Source organism: Echeneis naucrates, chromosome 18 (assembly GCF_900963305.1).
Source record: "Echeneis naucrates chromosome 18, fEcheNa1.1, whole genome shotgun sequence".
Taxonomy (NCBI): Eukaryota; Metazoa; Chordata; class Actinopteri; order Carangiformes; family Echeneidae; genus Echeneis; species Echeneis naucrates.
Window position 1 is genome coordinate 12,444,012 of NC_042528.1, and position 18,671 is coordinate 12,462,682.

Genomic DNA, 18,671 nt, shown 5'->3' on the forward strand with positions numbered 1-18,671 from the left:
CTTTAACATAAAGAAAATGATTTATCTCATCAAAATTTCCAAACACTGTAATTAAACAAATAATTAAGCCTATGGTGATGAGTGACATTAATTGTAGGTCATAATGAATTGGCTAAATATTCAAATGTGACCAATCCATTAGCTATATGTTTGCCTTTCCTCCTTGTGGACATTTTACAGTGTATGTGCAGAGTTAAATATACATCTGCTATGAATGTGCAATCCTGACTGCACCTGTTATATAATGACTCACCAACCATGTATGTGTCTGAGGTGGCGAGTCTATTCAGTGACCTTGAATTCACACTTCAGAGCCTGCTGGTATTGTTTTGAGTGGTTATAGGACTGCACTTGAAAGAAACAAAAAAATAAAGAAAATCAAAATCAAAATGGGGCTGCATAAATCCCCTCGATACAGGCTGTGTTCCTGGAAATAAATATAAATATTTGTGTGTGTGTGTATGGAGTTGGCCAATATGTAGATATGATATTGTCTGTTTATTAAAAGTTAGATAAAAGCAAGTGGAGAAAAAGATGGTCTATAAACTTCTTTCAAGTGTTTTTGCACGTTTTCAACTGCACACACGTGGGTTTGGGTGGGTGAGGTCATCGCACTGACAAACGCACACCCCCCCCATGTTTCGTTCCACTCAGTTTGTTTCCAAGAAGGAGACAATCCAATAGCCAACACCCAGCTGAGAATATCACAACCATATGCTGTTAAGGTGTAACACCATCAGGACCTCAACATGAGGCCAGAGCAGCATCTATTTATCGAGCTGACTTCCAGGACAAAAACACACTCACACACATGCTGGGTGGGTGTACAAAAACAATGCAACCCATAAATCAGTCAACCCCTCAAAGGAAGACGGGACAAAACAATAGCAATTTCACACAACACAATAAACATTGTTCTTTAGGTTGACTGACTGTTTATACAGCCATTCAAGCCCTCTGTAGGCCGGCAAAAGCTCAGTTCTGTGCATTGATCTTGATCTGGGGAACTGTAGTTGATTAAACTCAAGGTCCAGCTACTCATTTCTTCCACAGCTTTCAAGCAGTTTTCATTGTCTTCATCTGACTCAAGGTCACTCATGATGTTGCAAGCAAATTTGACACATGCATGTGGAAACTGTACTTACATATTCTTAGCATTACAAAGTAGCAACCAACAGTAGCAATAATCTTTGATGACTATCAATTCTGTTGTCATGCACTAGCGATACAAAGGACATTTCCTCTGTTATCTCTCCTCTCTGTTAATGGTGAAAAGTAGCTAGCTGATAGTTATGGGTCAATCTGATGTTCAGTTTCAGGTTCAGGTCAGACAGAGGAGGGGATGTGGGACGATGTCAGTGATGCAGAAACTGCTGGTGAACTACTACTACTACTACTGTCCTGTTGTACATCATTTCGTATTACATGTGTTACATTTATATCATTACAAAATCAGTCTATGGTAGTGACTCCTTCCAAACAAGCTGGTGAATATTGCTACATAAAGTGAAATGTGGTTTTGCTCTCAATTTCTCTTTTTCTCATTTTTTTTCCCAAAAAAATAGAGGTTAGTGTACCATTACTTTATCAAATTGACAACACATTGACAAGCAAATTTCTGTCAACACTACATAGATATGATGGTTCTCTTTCGCTAAAAGTCTGAGTCATTGGAGAAAATCTGTACAGGAAGTGATTAAATGGATCTGGCAGCAGATGGTTTAAGGTATATATTCACCGTTTTTCCCCAAGTAATGTGAATGTGACTTTCAGATGCATTCTGGCGTCACAGACTACACCAAATGCACGAACATAACTGGTTTCAGTGCAATAAAAGATGCCACTCCTCTGTTTGAGAGTGGTGTGAGTGAAAAAGGAGAGTGTGTCTGACATAAAGAGCCTTTCAACATCGCAGCTTTGGCTCTCTGCATTTATCATTTTCCAAGCAGGCCTGCCGACACCAGGGTGTGACCACATATTTTCACATTTGACTGCTCCCCTCTGTATTCAAATGCTTTACGGATGATGTGATGGCTTTTCATGAAAGCAACAACATATGAGCGATAACAGTGAGAGCTGCCATGTAGTCTAGTCCACAGCTTTATGTTATTGTTGGAGTCTTAGTGTCTTTAAAGCATGTGAGAATATAGACACAGGCACAGTTTGGTATCTAAATAAAACACTTCCTCGCCACACAACTTGGTGTCGATGACAGCTCCCATGAAAACAGCAATTAGTGCTGATGACAATCAGCTGCTTTAAACTATCCTGCATTTTCAGTATAAATTTAGTAGCAGGCTAACTGTAGGTTAAACAGCTCTGCAAACTCCATATGCTGATGAAAGTCAAATGATATTATGCAAAGTCCCATAGCTACTAAACGGTGATTCTTTTTTACATTTTGAACCTAACTACAATCAAATCAAATCAAATTTAGATTTATTTATATAGCAACAAATTCTAACAAAGTTACATCAAGGCACATTAAATATAGAGTAGGTCTAGACTAAATTCTTAATAAAATTATTTAAAGAGACCCAACAGATCCCCCCATGAGCAAGCACTTGGCGACAGTGGCAAAGAAAAACTTCCTTTAATAGGCAGAAACCTCAGGCAGAACCAGGCTCAGGGGGGGCGGCCATCTGCCTCGACCGGTTGAGAGAGAGAGAGAGAGAGAGAGAGCAAGAGATGGTGGGGGGCGCACAGTAACGCAACATTTAGAGGTAGCATTCATTAATATTGTATATAGATATATAATATAATATAGACATTTTATAATTATATTTAAGACAAACACACCAACTAAATGAAGGAATTGAAAAGTTAGTATGTCAGTGGTGTGCAGAACGGGGTGTCGCTATTAACTAATTCTCAGTTTGCAGTCACCTGCATTGTGTCCATCCTTCATTTTCTTTTCACCCTTACCTGGCACTGATACCTTGACATGACGCCAACACTAAGGAGGCTAATATTACCTCATATTAATCTTGTCCTCCTCATGGCTGGGTGTTAATCACACATAGCAAGCTGAGCCTTGACAGCCTTGACAGCCTTGTAGTCAGAGGCGGAGTAGCCCTCAGCACAGTGTGATTGTGGTCTTCCACCTGCTTTTATTGTGTATTGAGCGTTCCCTAAATGAATAACCTTGCAGCTAAGTAAATGATGTATGTTGCTGAACTTGGATGTCTTCTTTGCTACTTGATGTTCAGGTTTGAAAGGCAGAAGCCCTGTGATCGCCATTCAATCTGCTATGGTTTATTTTATTTTAATCCCAGGCTTTCAGATTCCTGCCAGTTCATATCTAGAGGTTTTAACAGCAAACTACCTCACCCAACTCCAAGGCACCCTTTAAAAGACAAATTAGATGAAAATTTAATTAAGGAGTTCTTGCTATTGATGCTTGGAGAAGAGGAATGGTCTGTGTGAACTGAGTGTAGTGAACAGCTCTGTTGTGTTTGCATGGCATTAATGGAGCTTCTGAATGAGACCCACATTAAGGCTTTCCATGTCTTTGTGAAGTTGCCATTTTTTAAAATGTCAACAAGTCTCCACACATTCAAAACCAGCACAACCTCAGCTAATTATACTCGTCAGTCAATAAGACTCCCTGGAATAGATACATTTCTGTCTTTAACTTATCATAGTTCTGCTCATAAGAAGCACAGCAGCGTAGTGGTTAGCACTGTCACCCCACTATAAGAAGGTTTTGGGTTTGGTTCCCGACCTGGGACCTTTCTGTGCGGAGTTTGCATGGTGTCTGCGTGGGTTTCCTCCCACCGTCCAAAGACATGCGTGTATAGGTTAACTGGCGATTCTAAATTGACCGTAGGTGTGAATGCGAGTGTGAGTGGTTGTTTGTCTGTGTATGTCCTTGAGTGTTGGCCCTGCGATGGACTGGCAACCTGTCCAGGGTGTACCCCGCCCCTTGCCCGATGTGCGCTGGGATTGGCTCCAGCAGCCCCGCGACCCAGATACAGATGAAGTGGATGAAGATGAGTGAGTGAGTGAGTGAGTTCTGCTCATTCTTCTGAGCAATCATGAAAAATCTGCTCCAAAGTCTCTAATGCATTAAATATTTTACGTCAATTCTGTCTAAATTCAGTCACTACAATAAACTCAGCCTATATGTTTATTTTTTTGATTTTCACTCTCCACTTTCGCTAGTGCTGTCTCGAGTCTTGTCCCTACATCAGACACTCTTGGTTCCAGTGAGTGATGTCACAGCCACTCAGAGTGTATCATTCAAAGGCCTAGCTGTCACCTGCTTGTATAAACAAGGCCTCTGGGATCATTCTTGCATTTTACTGATCTCAGAGTGAGGACAGGTAGAATGTATTGCATTACTGATGTAAAGTTTTCTTTTCTACAGTCGTGTTTTTATTAATAAAATAAAGAAAGCCTTCTTGTCTTATGAGCTACTTGCTCCCTTTACAGTGAACTTCATATTGAGTGACATATATTATTAGCTGAGGTTTGGCTGCTTCTAATTATGTGGAGACTTAGTGACATTTAAAAAATGCCAACCTTATAACGAACAAATATGAAGAACGGGAAAGGCTTATTGTGGTGGTCAATTTACTCTCCTCTTTATGGATTTAAAACGGAGGATCGGGGGGGGCGTGTAAAATGTACAGACAGGGTATCTGCTGGTCAGTGTAAGATTAAAAGCGATAAACTCCAGGAAGCTGCCACTGAAGGGCCGCCACCACTAGCCTAGCAACGGGAGCATCTGTTGACAAAAACAAAAGGTTTGTGTTTAAGAGACGAGGCTGGGAGAGGCGTATACACAATCTTACAACACACAGTCACATCCAATAAAAGTCCAATACTCACATCCAACCACAACCATGCACAGAACACACTCACATTTCAAGTATCTGACACTTCCAACCACCCACCCAGAAACACAAAACACACCAAATCCTTCCCTTCCTACCACACAGCATATATCCCACAATCCCACCACATCTATGGGATCAGTAAAGTAGAAACCATTAAATTGGACTTTCTCAGTTCATTTTATCTTATTGCTCAACTGTCAATTGATATAAATATCTTAAAGGTGCTATGTGTAAAGCATTGTTAGATTTGGCCAGAGATCAGCAGAAAGCAGTGTGTGAAGGAGCCACAGTGATGGTGTCACATCTAATGCCTTTCAGAGCTATCCCCATTTGCATGCTAACAAGCTCCACCCCATACAATACAATTGGTGATGCTCATTGCTCTGAGTCAGTGTAGCATCTAGTCTGCCCTTAGCTTTACATAAGAAGAACAGATCCTCCAGAGCTTGACATTGGGCTAAAGTTCCTATTTATTATCAGGGCTTCATGCAGCCAGGGAGAGCTCTTGGAGAGCAATAAGATTTGGGTTGATGCCGAGCTGAAAACTTAAATCGCTCCTTTCCACCAAGATTTTCTGGCCAGTAGATTAAGTAAATTTAGACTTACTTCAAAACTGATGACTGTACATTGAAAATTGTAAATCGAATCAATAATGTTCAATAATGAGAATATGTTGATCATTTCAACATATTGTATCCATTTCACATTACCATTATAAAAGATTGGAGATTTAGTACTGATTCCACAAGTGCATGGAATTCACAGTTTCTTCTTGTGCTAAGCAAAGAGCAACTCTCAACCAATTTTTTTATGTTCAATGACACCGATAAATAATACTATGCTACATCTTCAGTGGCATCACCCATTTGTGAACTGTCATTTGGAAGACTTGAGTTCATGTTTTGAATCCAGAAGAATCCATATCTGGAGGACAATGTGGAGGTGAGCAGGAGTGAGGGGAGGATCTGACCTGCTCTGTTCTCCATCCAGATTGGTCAGTCTGTCAATCACCCTTTAGCTATGCCCCCTATTCATCCACTGCTTTTGGTTTATTTTCCTCCAAATGGGACCATCATTTAAATATGTTCATGTATTCAAGAAGACCTGAGACCAATAAATAAAACTGTTACAGAATTTACTTTGCCATAAACTTAATTCTGTGCAAATCTAACCTGACTGGAGTCGTTGCCAGTAATGTTCCTATTTTATATTGTGAATGGCAATACTGAGCAGCTCAGGAGGTGGGTGGACCCTGCTGATGGTCGAGTTTGGTTCTTTAGCCGGTTGTTTACTTCCACCAAACTGGAATAATTAAGTACAAAGTTTCCACTCTAGGAGGGTTGGGTGAAGCATGTAAGTGCATCTATTCAGATGATCTGTGAAACTCAGTTTACATGATTTCATGAAAGCACTGCTTTCTATGCTGTCATATTATGGTGAGTGGGAATAAGCTCATGCAGAAATAATCCTAAAATGTATATTATGTTTACACAGGCAGCATTGGCTTCCATCTGCAAACCATGTCTGTTTTTTTTTTTTTTTTTTTTTTTTTGCTTTTGGGACAAAGCTAAAAAGCTGACAGCTTCCCAAAAGCAATGGGTAGCTGTAAACTGAGTAACCCACTTTCCAGTCTGTCCCCCCTTACTGAACACTACTGGTAATTTGCTACTGGTCAACAATTTCAACTGGCAAATTAAAAGCAGCATTTTTACTCACAAGGATCTGCCTATGGCCTATGACCATTTCAGTGTTTTATTCTTTTCATTCTTCAAAAGGGCTACATCAGTTTACATTACATTACAGGCTACATCTGTTTCACAAAATGTACTTAAATGATTTTCTGTCAACTACATATTAGTACCTTCTCGTTTAAAATTCAAAATCAGAATTCAAATCAATATTTATAATATTTATGTCCAATCAAAAAACATCCACATTGGCACCATTCTGCTAGATAAACTGGTAATTTCTATCTTTTTCCCAACGTGTTATGCCCATGCTATTTACCTCTAATAGATAGCAGCCTCATTCTTATTTTTGTTCACAATGCATGCAGCTGTTCAACTCATCCTTACCTAACCTCAAGTGTGTGTCTCTGCTCCCCAGAGAGTTGCAGGACAGTGCACAGCAGCTGTTTGGTTTGGACGTTACATACCTTTACAGACGAAACACTTGATGTGGAAGTGCTTGTTCTGAACCCGGAGTGCCTCTCCTTTACAGGGAAACCCACAGTTCTGACAGGGGATTGGCCCCCCTCCGGCCTGTTTCTGCTTTTGCCTCTGCTTTTGCTGCTCCAGGGGGCTGTGGACCGCCTGCTGCTGAAACACTACAGGCAGAGAGAGAGCAGGAAACAACTTCAGATTTAGATCTAGACTGGTACATTAGGAACAATGGATAGGGTATGGAGAAATTTTGACAACGAACAGAAATGACAGATGTCCATATAAATACATGAGTGAAATCCATTTGTTAGCCTCTTACTCTGTTCCCCTCATCATGTGTCCGGTTTGTATGACCACATACTATGAAGGCTAAAAGACAAAAGGATATGGAAACCTTTCCAGCACTAAAAAAGCAATTTGATCTGAGAGATTTAAAGTGTATACGAGTATATTATGAGAAAATTAGGAAGATTTGTATGAATCCTAATATGCTTGGCACATGAATATAACTATTAGCCATAATATTATGATCCCCTGCCTTATATTGGGTTAGCCATAAAGATCTGGCTGTTGTATATTTGCAGTCAGGCAGGGAACATTATTCTGTTGCTGCTATCAGAGAACACTGTTTCCATGAAGTACTGGACTTGCTCTGAACCAGGTTCAGGTCAGTGCTATGGGTCAAAATCACCCTGACTTGTAGTCTACACACCACAGTTTGGGCCTAAAAGTCTCTCTCATCCTCAAACCTGACAATTTTTTCTGCTTCAACATCATCTTCAGGACTAAATGTTCAACTACTGCTTATCCACCCACTGGCAGGTACCATGGTAAACATTGTTAAATAGTGGTTATAATGGTTATAATGTTATTGCTGAACAGTTAAAAATAACTGCATCAAGTCACCCCTTTATACAGTCAATGTACATTTGTCCCCTTTTCAAGCTTCAAGATCCAGAATTTTACTTTAATAAATATGTATTTGTCTTGTTTTGTAGTGTCATGTCATTATAGCCTTAAAATTTGACATTATTCCAAAAATATCCTCCTGTCAGATCAAATCTGAAAAAGCCAAAATCACAAATAACCACAGTAACCCTTTGGCTTTAATACCGGCCCCTGGAGAACTACCCAGTGATTTGTCAGTCCTAACCCTAAATGTTAACCTTGCCCTTAGCCTTTTTTTTACTGATTTATGCTGTGAGCACCATCTTTTGGTCCCCATAAGGCAGGAAGTCCTAACAATTGTGCACACAAACTAGAAAGCATAGAAAGACTACAATGGACGCATTGCTCAATTTTGTCATAACTTTGTCTGATCCTGGTCACTTTCCAGGAAGGATGGAGGGAGTGTGCCAAGAAAAATGTTGACCACACGAAAAAGAACAAAACAGAGCACAATAACAGCCCCGAGGTGCTTGTGACAACATAAAAAGTAAAAGAGACAACGCGAGAAAGTCCTCGGTGCACCTTACCCTTATCCCCTTTCATCATAACCCTGGAGGAAAGTGCTCACACACCGATTGGCCTTTTGCTCAGACTGGGACATCAGCTGAATGAAAGGCCCTTTGTGCTCTCAGGAAACATTTGTGTCATCAGACCGGTTTCATCAGGCCTCCATGGTTACTAGCAATTGGGCTTAGAAAGGGGAGTTCATCATCAAATGAATTGATTGAGAAAGCACAGGGATGAAATCTTTGAACCAACCAGAGCAGCTTCTTGGAAAATTACCAACAACGTATCTCTCCTTCCTTATTTCACCTTTGCTCACTTCACTGAATGTCCAATGACTGTGGTACAATGTTTCATTGTTATTTTTACTTATTTATTTTTTTCACTTAATAATGCAGAAGGAAATGTCAAACACTTTTCTATGTCTAAAGTGAAAGGAAAACATTTAATCTGAAGGGACATGGGATGGTTACTAGCTATTTAATCAAAGTAAGTCATTTGCTCTCCAGCTCAGTCTGGACACTCCAGCGTTTCTGTAAAAACAATGATAAAGTTTTTTTGTTGGCACTTTATCAAATCTGCAAGCTTGAAGACAGGAGGCAGAGGGAAGCATAAACTATCTGTGAAAGTGAAGACACCCCTGATGGTCATTAGATAGAATGAACATCGGGGTGAAGTTAAGATTTTTTTTTTCTATGGGGAAATGGCACTATTTCTTACTTGATTTATTCACTCAGTACTTATTTTCTAGTTTAAAATCTGCTTCAACATAATATAATTTTTTAAACTTATGGTCCCATTTAGGGCCTTATAGACCATAAAGCAAAGGGATGCATTGGGAGTGTGGCCGGATAGAGGACAGAGCAGGTCAGATCGAACCCTCCCTCTTCCTGAGCTCCACTTGCTTCTCCAAGTATGGAGATTTAAAAAAGAAAAACAAAATGTTGTCAGGGATTGAGTTTTCAGTTTGTGTTCACATTCTGTTTTATTTTGAAAGTTTTGTTCTTCTTCTGTTTCCCTCATGTTGATTGCTTTCCCTGCCCTAATGTGGTTCGCCTGTGTCTTGTCTAGTCACTGTGTATTTAGGTCTTGTTTTCTTTCTAGTCCTTGTCAGTTCGTCGTTTGTTGATGTTGTTGTCTGCGTCACCTTGTTCCATGTCCACAGCCAAAGTGATGTTTTCTAGGTTTTTCATTAAAAACATTTAATTTTTTTACCCTGACCCCACTCTGCGCCTCTGTCCTCACCCCCACACCTTGACAAATGTCCCCACAGATTCCAAAGTAGATGCCATTTCTGTCTAATTTACCAATGTAGCAACCTGTAATACTAAGAATTTTCAAGAAGTCCCTCTGTCGAGTCTTTACAACCTGTGCTCTAACAAAAACAAACAAAACCCAGAGGGATCATTCTGGACCGTGGAGGTCCAACATTTTACCTCAAACCAAACTGCAATTTCACAAAAGTCAGTTACACCTCAATGTACAGGTTTCCCTTTCTTTTTTCACCACAAGATACAACAACACATGTCCACGTCTGCCCGTCTCGGCTGTAGATCCGTAACAGGAGTCTAGAATCAGCTACCAAACCTTCGACACCTTCAGGAGCAAAACATTCCTCAGCCACTTTTACAAGGATCTCTCACGCACAGTGGGGGACAAAGCATATTGTGTATGTCAGTGGCTGTGTGTACAACACAAACACAGCCTCCTAAATCTCCTGAAAACTATACTATATGTATCTACGCATTATTCCAGAGAAATCTGACTTTTATTCATAAAAAAAAATTTATTTTGATGACACTGAACATGCTTGATGTAAGAAAACATGACAAAAGAAGATGGTAGAATCCACAGAGCTGTCCTTTTCCATATGTCCTGATAATGACTTGATTGAAATGTGCTAACTCCCAAACAGAAATGAAACAGCAACAAGGATTTTGTCCAATGTCACTTATATTCTATTGTCTGTCAGAGGTGGCGTTTTATTGATGTTACCCATGTTGTGTGTACATGTGGGCACCAATAAAGAGAAAAATTTACAGCCGGAAAATCTTAAATCCTCATTAAAAAAAAAAAAAAATGTTTCATTGCAACCATCTGGAGAGAACAACAGTAAAAAACGGAGAGTGTCTGGAGGAAGGATTGGTAGGCACGGGGGGACCCTTGAGGGCGTTCTGATTTCTGATCTGACCCAGGGTCCAATGCTGCACCCTTGCACCTGTTGAGAAGAATCTTGTGTCTTTACTTCCTCTTTAAACAGCAAATAAAAGGGGAGGGTGGGGATGAAGGGGAAGACAGAAGGTGATCTTTCCGGCCAAGTTGTTCAGACATTCAGGGTGCCAGTGAACAGTGATGAGATTCCAATGCTTCCAGTGCAAATCAACATTAACACCATGAGTTGATACTAAAGGGCACTGCTTCTTGTCAGAGGCATAATTTGCATCAATGAATTTCTGCTGCAAGCGACTATTTGTAATGAAGTCAGAGGTCGAGGACCTCAGTGCTTTTACACATTCAGTATGCACTCATAAAAGTAAACAGTTTCAGAGAAAAAAAAGCAAAGGGAGCCAAAATAATTCATCTGGATATGAGCAAGTTGTGTATTTTCCTTCTGCAATGCAAGCTAGAGAGTGGCAGCTCAGTGTGTAGCTGTATGTAGAGCCCTCTCCCCCAGTGCCCTGTCCTCTGCAGGGCCCAGCTGTTCATATCATCAATCAGTCTTTCTGGTGTCTGTTGTCTGGCTGCCACTTACACTTCAAACAATAAATTAGAAGGCGCACATTTCAAGCGGGACTGACATTTCAAAGCCGCCCCCGCTCAAATGCCGAGTTCACATCAACAGTGGAGAAGAACATTCTCCCTCCATATACCGCTGCAGACTGTAAAGGCTTTTAAAGGACATTTACATGTAGGAGAAACAACAGGCTACTACAGTGCACAGCGGCGCTCACAAGCAACTTTATCTCAAATGACTTTTCAAGGAGCCATGCTCCAGCACCTCCTAAAAATAGAGTGCACCATCAACTCCAGGGGATCCCATGGTGCTCTGCAACATTCCTGGTGTGAACCATCTGCAGAAGTGGCAGGGGTGGGCAGGAGATCAAAATGGTCACATTACCAGAGCCGGAGTTCTTTGCGGCAACCAGGTTGTTGACCTTAGGGACTTTCGCTGTCTGATGAGTAAACACATGAACACAAAAGTGAGCAGGCTACTGCATGAGTTTGGGGTATTGAAATAAGGGTTCAATATAAATGGTGTTTATGATGTTGTAAATGCAAAGAATCTGGTAAAGTATGGTAAAGCATTGTTAATAATGCTACGAATCAATAGGAGTTAAAACACAGAAACCCAGCAACATCCCACAAAAAGAAATCCTATACTATGACAGGAAAATCTAAAACATAAAAATTAATTCAACAAATTCCATTTGAATTTGTTGAATTAATTTTATGTTGGTTCTTTTAGCAGGTGAATTATATTATGCAACACACATTGTGTCGCTCTATAATCCAGTATTGTTTCGACACAGAAGAAACTTAAAATACTTTCCCTTTCACAACTTAAATCAAGAAATAAGAATCTTTCAATTCACTCTAGATAGTTTGAAAAATATAACCGAAGTGGCAACAAAATAAATATCAATTTGGCATAGTTAAGCATAGTAAAAACACAATCAGACATTTCAAACGCTGATCAAAGACAATGTAAGGCCACTATTACTACCTGCATTCAGCCTGTAATAGTTACAAGCCTTCAGTTGTGAAGCATTTTAAAGGCTTGTTGACACCTAATCTTAGCTTTACAGTCCCATTACTTCAGTGCCCGGGAGTTTCCTGTCCAGCATTACTACGGAAAACTCAGCCCATTATCCCACTGTTGTTATACAGCAATAAAAAGACTGAACATATAGGCCCAAATCTCTGCTAAAAACTGAGAAATAGCTGGCAGCCACAATGGATGACCTTACCTACATGACCATATATACACACAGATGAGCTGTGACTTAAATTTTTCTCCTGTGCTCCTCAAATGCCTGATATCCACCTATGCAATCGCAACTGCAACCTGACCTGAACAGCATGTGCTCTCTGCCCTGACAGAAATGAAGACAAGGACACGTCTGGTCATAATCTGACACTGGAACCTGTGTCAAATATTGCTGACCAAAACTACAATTACTATACTTAGAGTTCATAATGAAAGTAACCTTCCCGGCATATTATGAAATCAGTGGTCTAAAGTGAGTCAGGAAGTAAGGAAAGGACAACTGGTGTGTTGTCTTGAATGAATACAGTCTTTGTCCCATTACTGTGGCAGATGAGTCAGGGAATATTTCCTCCACGTGGATGAGAAACACCGCCAACAGATAAAATCTCACATTGTCGCTACAGGAACACATCATTCCCTCAAAACACAGTAAAGTTCAATCAGCATAAATATCAAATTATTCCTATCTGCTGCATTATGAGACCAAATGGACTCTACACTGACTAACTTGCAGTATATAACATACTTAGTGTGGTTTTGGCCCAAATGGTCGAATTGCAACTAAGTAAAGCCACTTTATGTGTTAAGGTGTGTTTCTATTGAGAAAGTCTGAGAAATATCATTTGAGTATGACAATGCCTTCTTTGGGGATTTTGGATGTAGTGTATGGGGATACCATATGAGAGTTGTGGACAAATCTAATAGAAGCACCTTCACACCACTGCTCCATGTTTATGTAGCAACATTAAAGAAAGTCCATATGATACTCTTCACATTTGCCAGTCAAGGTAAAGGTGAAAGCAGGGATCAATTGTCTGGAGAACAGGCAGGATGATACAGCAGAAAACCACAGCACAGCTATCCACAATGAGTCCATGTGTCTGGGTTTGCATATATTGTGTCAGCTGTTTGAGAGTCAGAGTTGCTGCAAAAATGCCAGCATGCTGCTCGTGTGTTAGTGTATGAAGCACGTGGCCTGCAAGTGGGCATGCCACCTGCACATCCTCCAACTAAACCTTTTTGGTCATCGACTGCACAAACACAGGCTTTAACAAGGACAACACACTGACAAAAGGGGAAATATTTAGGGACCAATGACAAGGCATTTTATTACAACCAACTGGGAGGTCTCAGTTCTGGAAAGTGCATTTACTCTTAGTACTCTTACTCTACTATTAGTTACGTACTTATTATCTCCACTTACATATTGCCATAATTAAACCACCGTATTTAAGCACAACCAGCTCAGCCTCGGTGAAAACAAGACTCAGTCACGCCATGCTAATGCAAAAGCCTCTTAATGTCAAACTCTTTACATTTAACCTGCTATGGCTTAGGGATGTTCGGAAATTGTGTTTTTTAAAGGCAGCTGAAATTGTTATAAATAACTCAGACATATGAATTCATAATCTTTCATATTACACCAAAGCTCCAGTTTTTTGGCAGCCACAGTAATGCAGGCCCTGGTCCTAGGCGGTCACTGGAGCTTCACGAAGGGGGGTGGGGATTGTTAACATGGGAAGACCCCCTTTGCCAGACTCCCTTTGCTGCCCCCTCACCCTTAAAAGACTTGGGAAGCCTGTCAAGGTCCAAATGTTTTTTTCTTTTTCCTGTCCACACTTTTCTTTATTTATTACAAAATAATGGAAACATAAATATAATTAAAAACTATACATTTTAGAAATTACACTGTTTGCCTTAATTCCCTTTTTAACAAATTTGATTCTATTCACTCATTCATTCATTTATTCATGCTTTTCCTAGATTTCCAGCTAATTCCATGATTACTAATTATCTTATATTAATTACAATCATCAATTCAATTTAAACTGTATATAGAAGCTGGAATGCTGCTAATTACAGGAATTCTTAGGTAATTTCACAAATAGAATTAAATCAAATTTAAATTATAAATGCTGTATCATTCATCATATACGACATCCTTTCACCCCAAGTCAGTTTAACTCTAAACTATCAACACATCAATATCCTACAGGCCAAGAATTGACTTGAAAATTAAAAGAACATTAAGTCTTAAGTCACACTGTAAATCACCATAGGAATGCCATAGTGATTTCCTCTTTGTAACTGCCCAAACCCCATTTTGTAAGCAGCCCAAATGGCTCAGCTCCCACTGCGAGAGATGCAGGCAAGGGACCAAGACAACAGTATTGTTGCCAAGGATGTTGCAGGCGTGTCTGCATTTCAACCTGCAGTACAAGCATTAAGGCTGCTATCAGAGGGTTAACGTTATCATTTTATCATTTGTACAGCAGTGCAGAAGGTGTTACACACTGAGTATGGTTATATAATGGTGGACGTTTTAGCTGCAGGTAAAGTGGAACTTACATACAAACATGGCAATGCTGTTAACACAAACACTCTCATATGATCTGGATCTTATAAATTATTTTCATATTTCAAAATTGCAAAATCATTAAAAATATCTATGTTCAAAGAATCATGTGAACCTAACATAGGAGTAAACTGGCTGAAGGTTAGCAAATCATTACCAGCAGTGAAAACAGCATATTATATCATTAAAGGTTGTTATTACCTTTTTCCTCTGGCATTGTCACAATGCTGTTTTCCCAGATGCTATATACAGTTTAGTCCTTTAGTTTTAATATGTGCAGGTGATATCCCAAACAAATCTCTTCAGAGTCCGCTGGTGTTGTGACACATCCTCTGTACACTGTGCAACTCTGGTGTAATATTAGACTGGCGCAGAGAGTGAGTGCTCTGTCCCTCACTATCTTTGGAATGAGCTGTAGGTCATATGACTCCCTGTGGCTCTCTCCCACTCCAGCTCTCTCCCCTATCTCTCTGACTTATTGCAGCGCTGTTTTACATAGAAGCATGTGCAGCTGAAATCTGTCTGTGAGCATGTCATACTCCTCCCGGGCCATACGAAACCCAACTTTGACAGCTCAGTCATAAACAAACAGAAGGATTTAGTATTCTCTTCTAATTTAATGATGATCAAGTAAGAATCCAAAAATGTATTTATATTGAAATTGCTAGTTAGGTGTTTTGTTTTTTTTTTTGTTTTTATGAGCAAATTGAATTGAAGTTAGATGCCAAATTTCCATACACTTAGAACCACAGACCAACACACTTAGCCAACAGTGAAAAACCATAACCTGCATTCTAACCAATGACCATTAGGGGACGGCTCCTCTGGTAATAAAAACTGAGTCAGATTTTATTCAAGTCTATGTGAGAATTAATTTAACCTTGCTCAGCTGCTCATGAGCGATTTAATATTTTGCAATTCAGCTGCATCATGATTTTGAGTCCACAAGGATCAGAGCTTGAGGATTACTGTTTGCAGCTATTTATTATGTGTCTGTGATTAAGTAGAAATGTGAAACTTGGCCCACAAACTGGAAATGAAATGCATGCACATCCAGGATAGCTGAGAGTTGACCTGATGGTGGTGCTGCAACCAAGGCTCAAAATGTATCTTCAAAAAGGCCCTGCCTAGCAAACCAAAGTTTACATCAAATGGCAACCCAGACTGATGTCACCTATTAGGGGGTTAACTGTCATATTGTTTGTTTCACATCCGAAGAAACCATATTTGGAGGAGAAGGTAGAGCTGAGGAGAAGTGATGAGTGACTCTGACCTCATCTGTACTCTATCGTGATTTGGTGGTGCAGTTGGTCGGTCACACAATAGCCACTTCCTACTGCTCACTTTGATTTATTGTTATTTTCATCTGCCATCGTTTAAAAATGAAAATCACTGTATATTGAGGACTTCAAACTGGACACTGAGACCTAAAACTCATTCATAAAATGTTTACTTAGCTATAAGAGAGACGAGTTGTGCAACTTTCCAGTAGAGAGGAAAACACGGAACCTATTACGTTTTTTTTTAAAGAAAGATGAATGATGATGAGTATTATGGCAGCATAGTGGTTAGCACTGTTGTCCCACCACAAGAAGGTTTCCTCCCAACATCCAAAGACTTCATGTTTGGGTTAATTGGTGACTCAAAATTGTCTGTAGGTCTGAGTGTGAGCGTGAGTTACTGTTAGTCTTTGTGTGTTGGCCCTGCGATGGACTGGCAACCTGTTAAGGGTGTACCTGTCTTTGATTTTCTGTTAAGAATTTAGAAATGCCCATTATGATACCTGAAACATCTTTGATAATTATTTGTAGTACGGGATGATTCACTAATGAATAGGTGTGCGTTTTTATTAAAAGCGCAACCCTCATACAAATTTCTCTGACGGAGGCGGACAGTAGATAGTTGTGTGATATGAACAAAGTATGTACAGTGCAGAGAAACAATGAGATCATTCTTCATTCATCTGGTGTAGGGTAACTTTAATAGTGTTGGACCCTCTCCATGATCAGGGCCCAATAAAACAATGCATACTTCCATTACAGTGACGTAACTGGACAGATTCATTAGGCTTAGCACCAACCTGCTGAACATGACTGAACCAGATGATGCTACTGGTAATGAGGGAGCACTCTTGGTGGATCAGCCGACATATGGCTACCTTGCTATATAATAACAAAGGTCTTTTCACCTTTAACTTTTTCATCTCTGTCCTTACCCTTTGGAGGTAAAAGTGAAATACCAAAACAATTGGTAGAGAAATAATGGACATTCTGGATATTTTATCCAGTAAGAGGATGAACCCTAATTAAGTTCTCAAATAATGATGGCGATCTATTGATGTTTCATCCATGGGTTACCCTAACAGTTTTGATCTGGAATGATATATCTTCAAAATAATGAAAGAATGAATGGAGGGTGAATTTCAAAGACTTTGGTCTCCCTGTAACCATTCATTCATACCAAGTGAAGGTTTTCACTCGTCTAGAGCAGGGGTCTGCAACCTTTATTATCAAAAGAGCCATTTTGCCCCCTCTTCTACCAAAAAAAAAAAAAAATTGTCGGGAACCAAAAAATAACAGAGCTTGTAAACTTTTAAAAGTTTTCTTCTTTTATTTATTTTACCTGTTACAACCACTGAATATAACAACAAAAGTGCAGTGTGCCTTTGCAGGCGGACATTGAAATAAATTAAACTGTGAACTGTAGGCCTATTTAAGTCCTTCCTATATTTGTGTAAAAGTAAAATAAAAACTACCCCACTTTAATATAAATAAAACATTTAGCTGCAGCTTAGCAGCTTTAAAAATAAATACAAAATTAGGAGCATCTTTGACAAGCCCATGTCAGTGTTTTCTGGTCCTCTTTGGGTTTTTTGCTCAGCCTGCAATCAACTAAGCATCTGAACATACAAAAAAACTACATCATCTGATCAGTCTGAAATGTTTGCGTTTTTTGGGAAAAAAAAAAAGCTTTTTAAATGCTATTGTTCTTGCCTGTTTAATGTGACTTCTGTGTCTGAAGTTCGCTGCAGATCTTCCCTATGTTGGGGCTGTAAGATGTGACTTTAATCTTTATACAGAACTGGAGGCTCTCATGTGAGGCGGGAGCGGTATTTGGACTTTATGAAGTTCATGTTTTAGAAAACTTGCTCGCATAAGTATGTTGAGCCAAAGATGGACAGGACTCCAAAGGCATAATTTTTCATGTTAAGATACATGTCAGGAACGTGTCAGGAATGGCACTCCATGTTTCAAAAACAAGTTGTCAGGGTCAGGGTGTGGGAGTTTTTTTCCATATCACTCCATTTGTGCTCTTTAGTGTGGACAGCCTTCTGACGGGCGATTTCTTCAAGCTCCGCCATCAGTGATTTGAACTTATTTACCCACATATCTTTATCCGCTATGTCAGCCAGTTCAATTTCTAGATCAGGCTTACTTACTCCAGTGAATGCAGGGTTCGCACACTACAAAAGCCAAATTAGAAATAAAAAAATTGTTCTTTTAAAATTAGATGGCATCAACTGAAACTCCAAGATAACTGCCTAACAAAATGAACTAATAATATGAATAAAAATGAATTAAGAAATACCATTTATTTATGTTTGTGTTTTTTTTACAATGAGGGTGAAGAGCCACAGGTTGCCGACCCCTGGTCTAGAGGAACGAAGTCGGGCACAAATTTGAATAAAGACATTCACAGTTCTCAGAGGATCTATCTCAATTACATAAATTATCTAAGGAGTATTCCTCCAACATCATTGTGATGTTTTCTGGAGATTTGGAATGAAATGTCTGAACTACCGACTTTGGTGACTATTTCTGCCATCTCAGTTCCAACTGAAGGTCAGTGGTATAACTTATTCACTGAAATGC

The 18,671-nt window shown here is 39.6% G+C and overlaps 1 protein-coding gene across 15 annotated transcripts in view; it reads right to left on the reverse strand.

Moving 5' to 3' along the window:
• Positions 1-18,671, reverse strand: part of ablim2 (actin binding LIM protein family, member 2) — an 81,125-nt gene that overhangs the window by 44,045 nt on the left and 18,409 nt on the right. For 14 of the 15 annotated variants that reach the window (XR_003842168.1, XR_003842164.1, XR_003842161.1 and 11 more), the window contains exons 1-2: positions 15,001-15,134; positions 6,997-7,167 (exon numbers count right to left, since the gene is read on the reverse strand). Coding sequence is in view for 2 of the 15 variants with exons in the window: in XM_029526769.1 (XP_029382629.1) it covers positions 6,997-7,167; positions 15,001-15,016 (187 nt within the window). In the remaining 13 variants the exon portion in view is untranslated. Of the gene's footprint in view, positions 1-6,996; positions 7,168-15,000; positions 15,135-18,671 lie in introns of those variants that run through there. The other variant, XR_003842157.1, reaches the window with a different exon arrangement.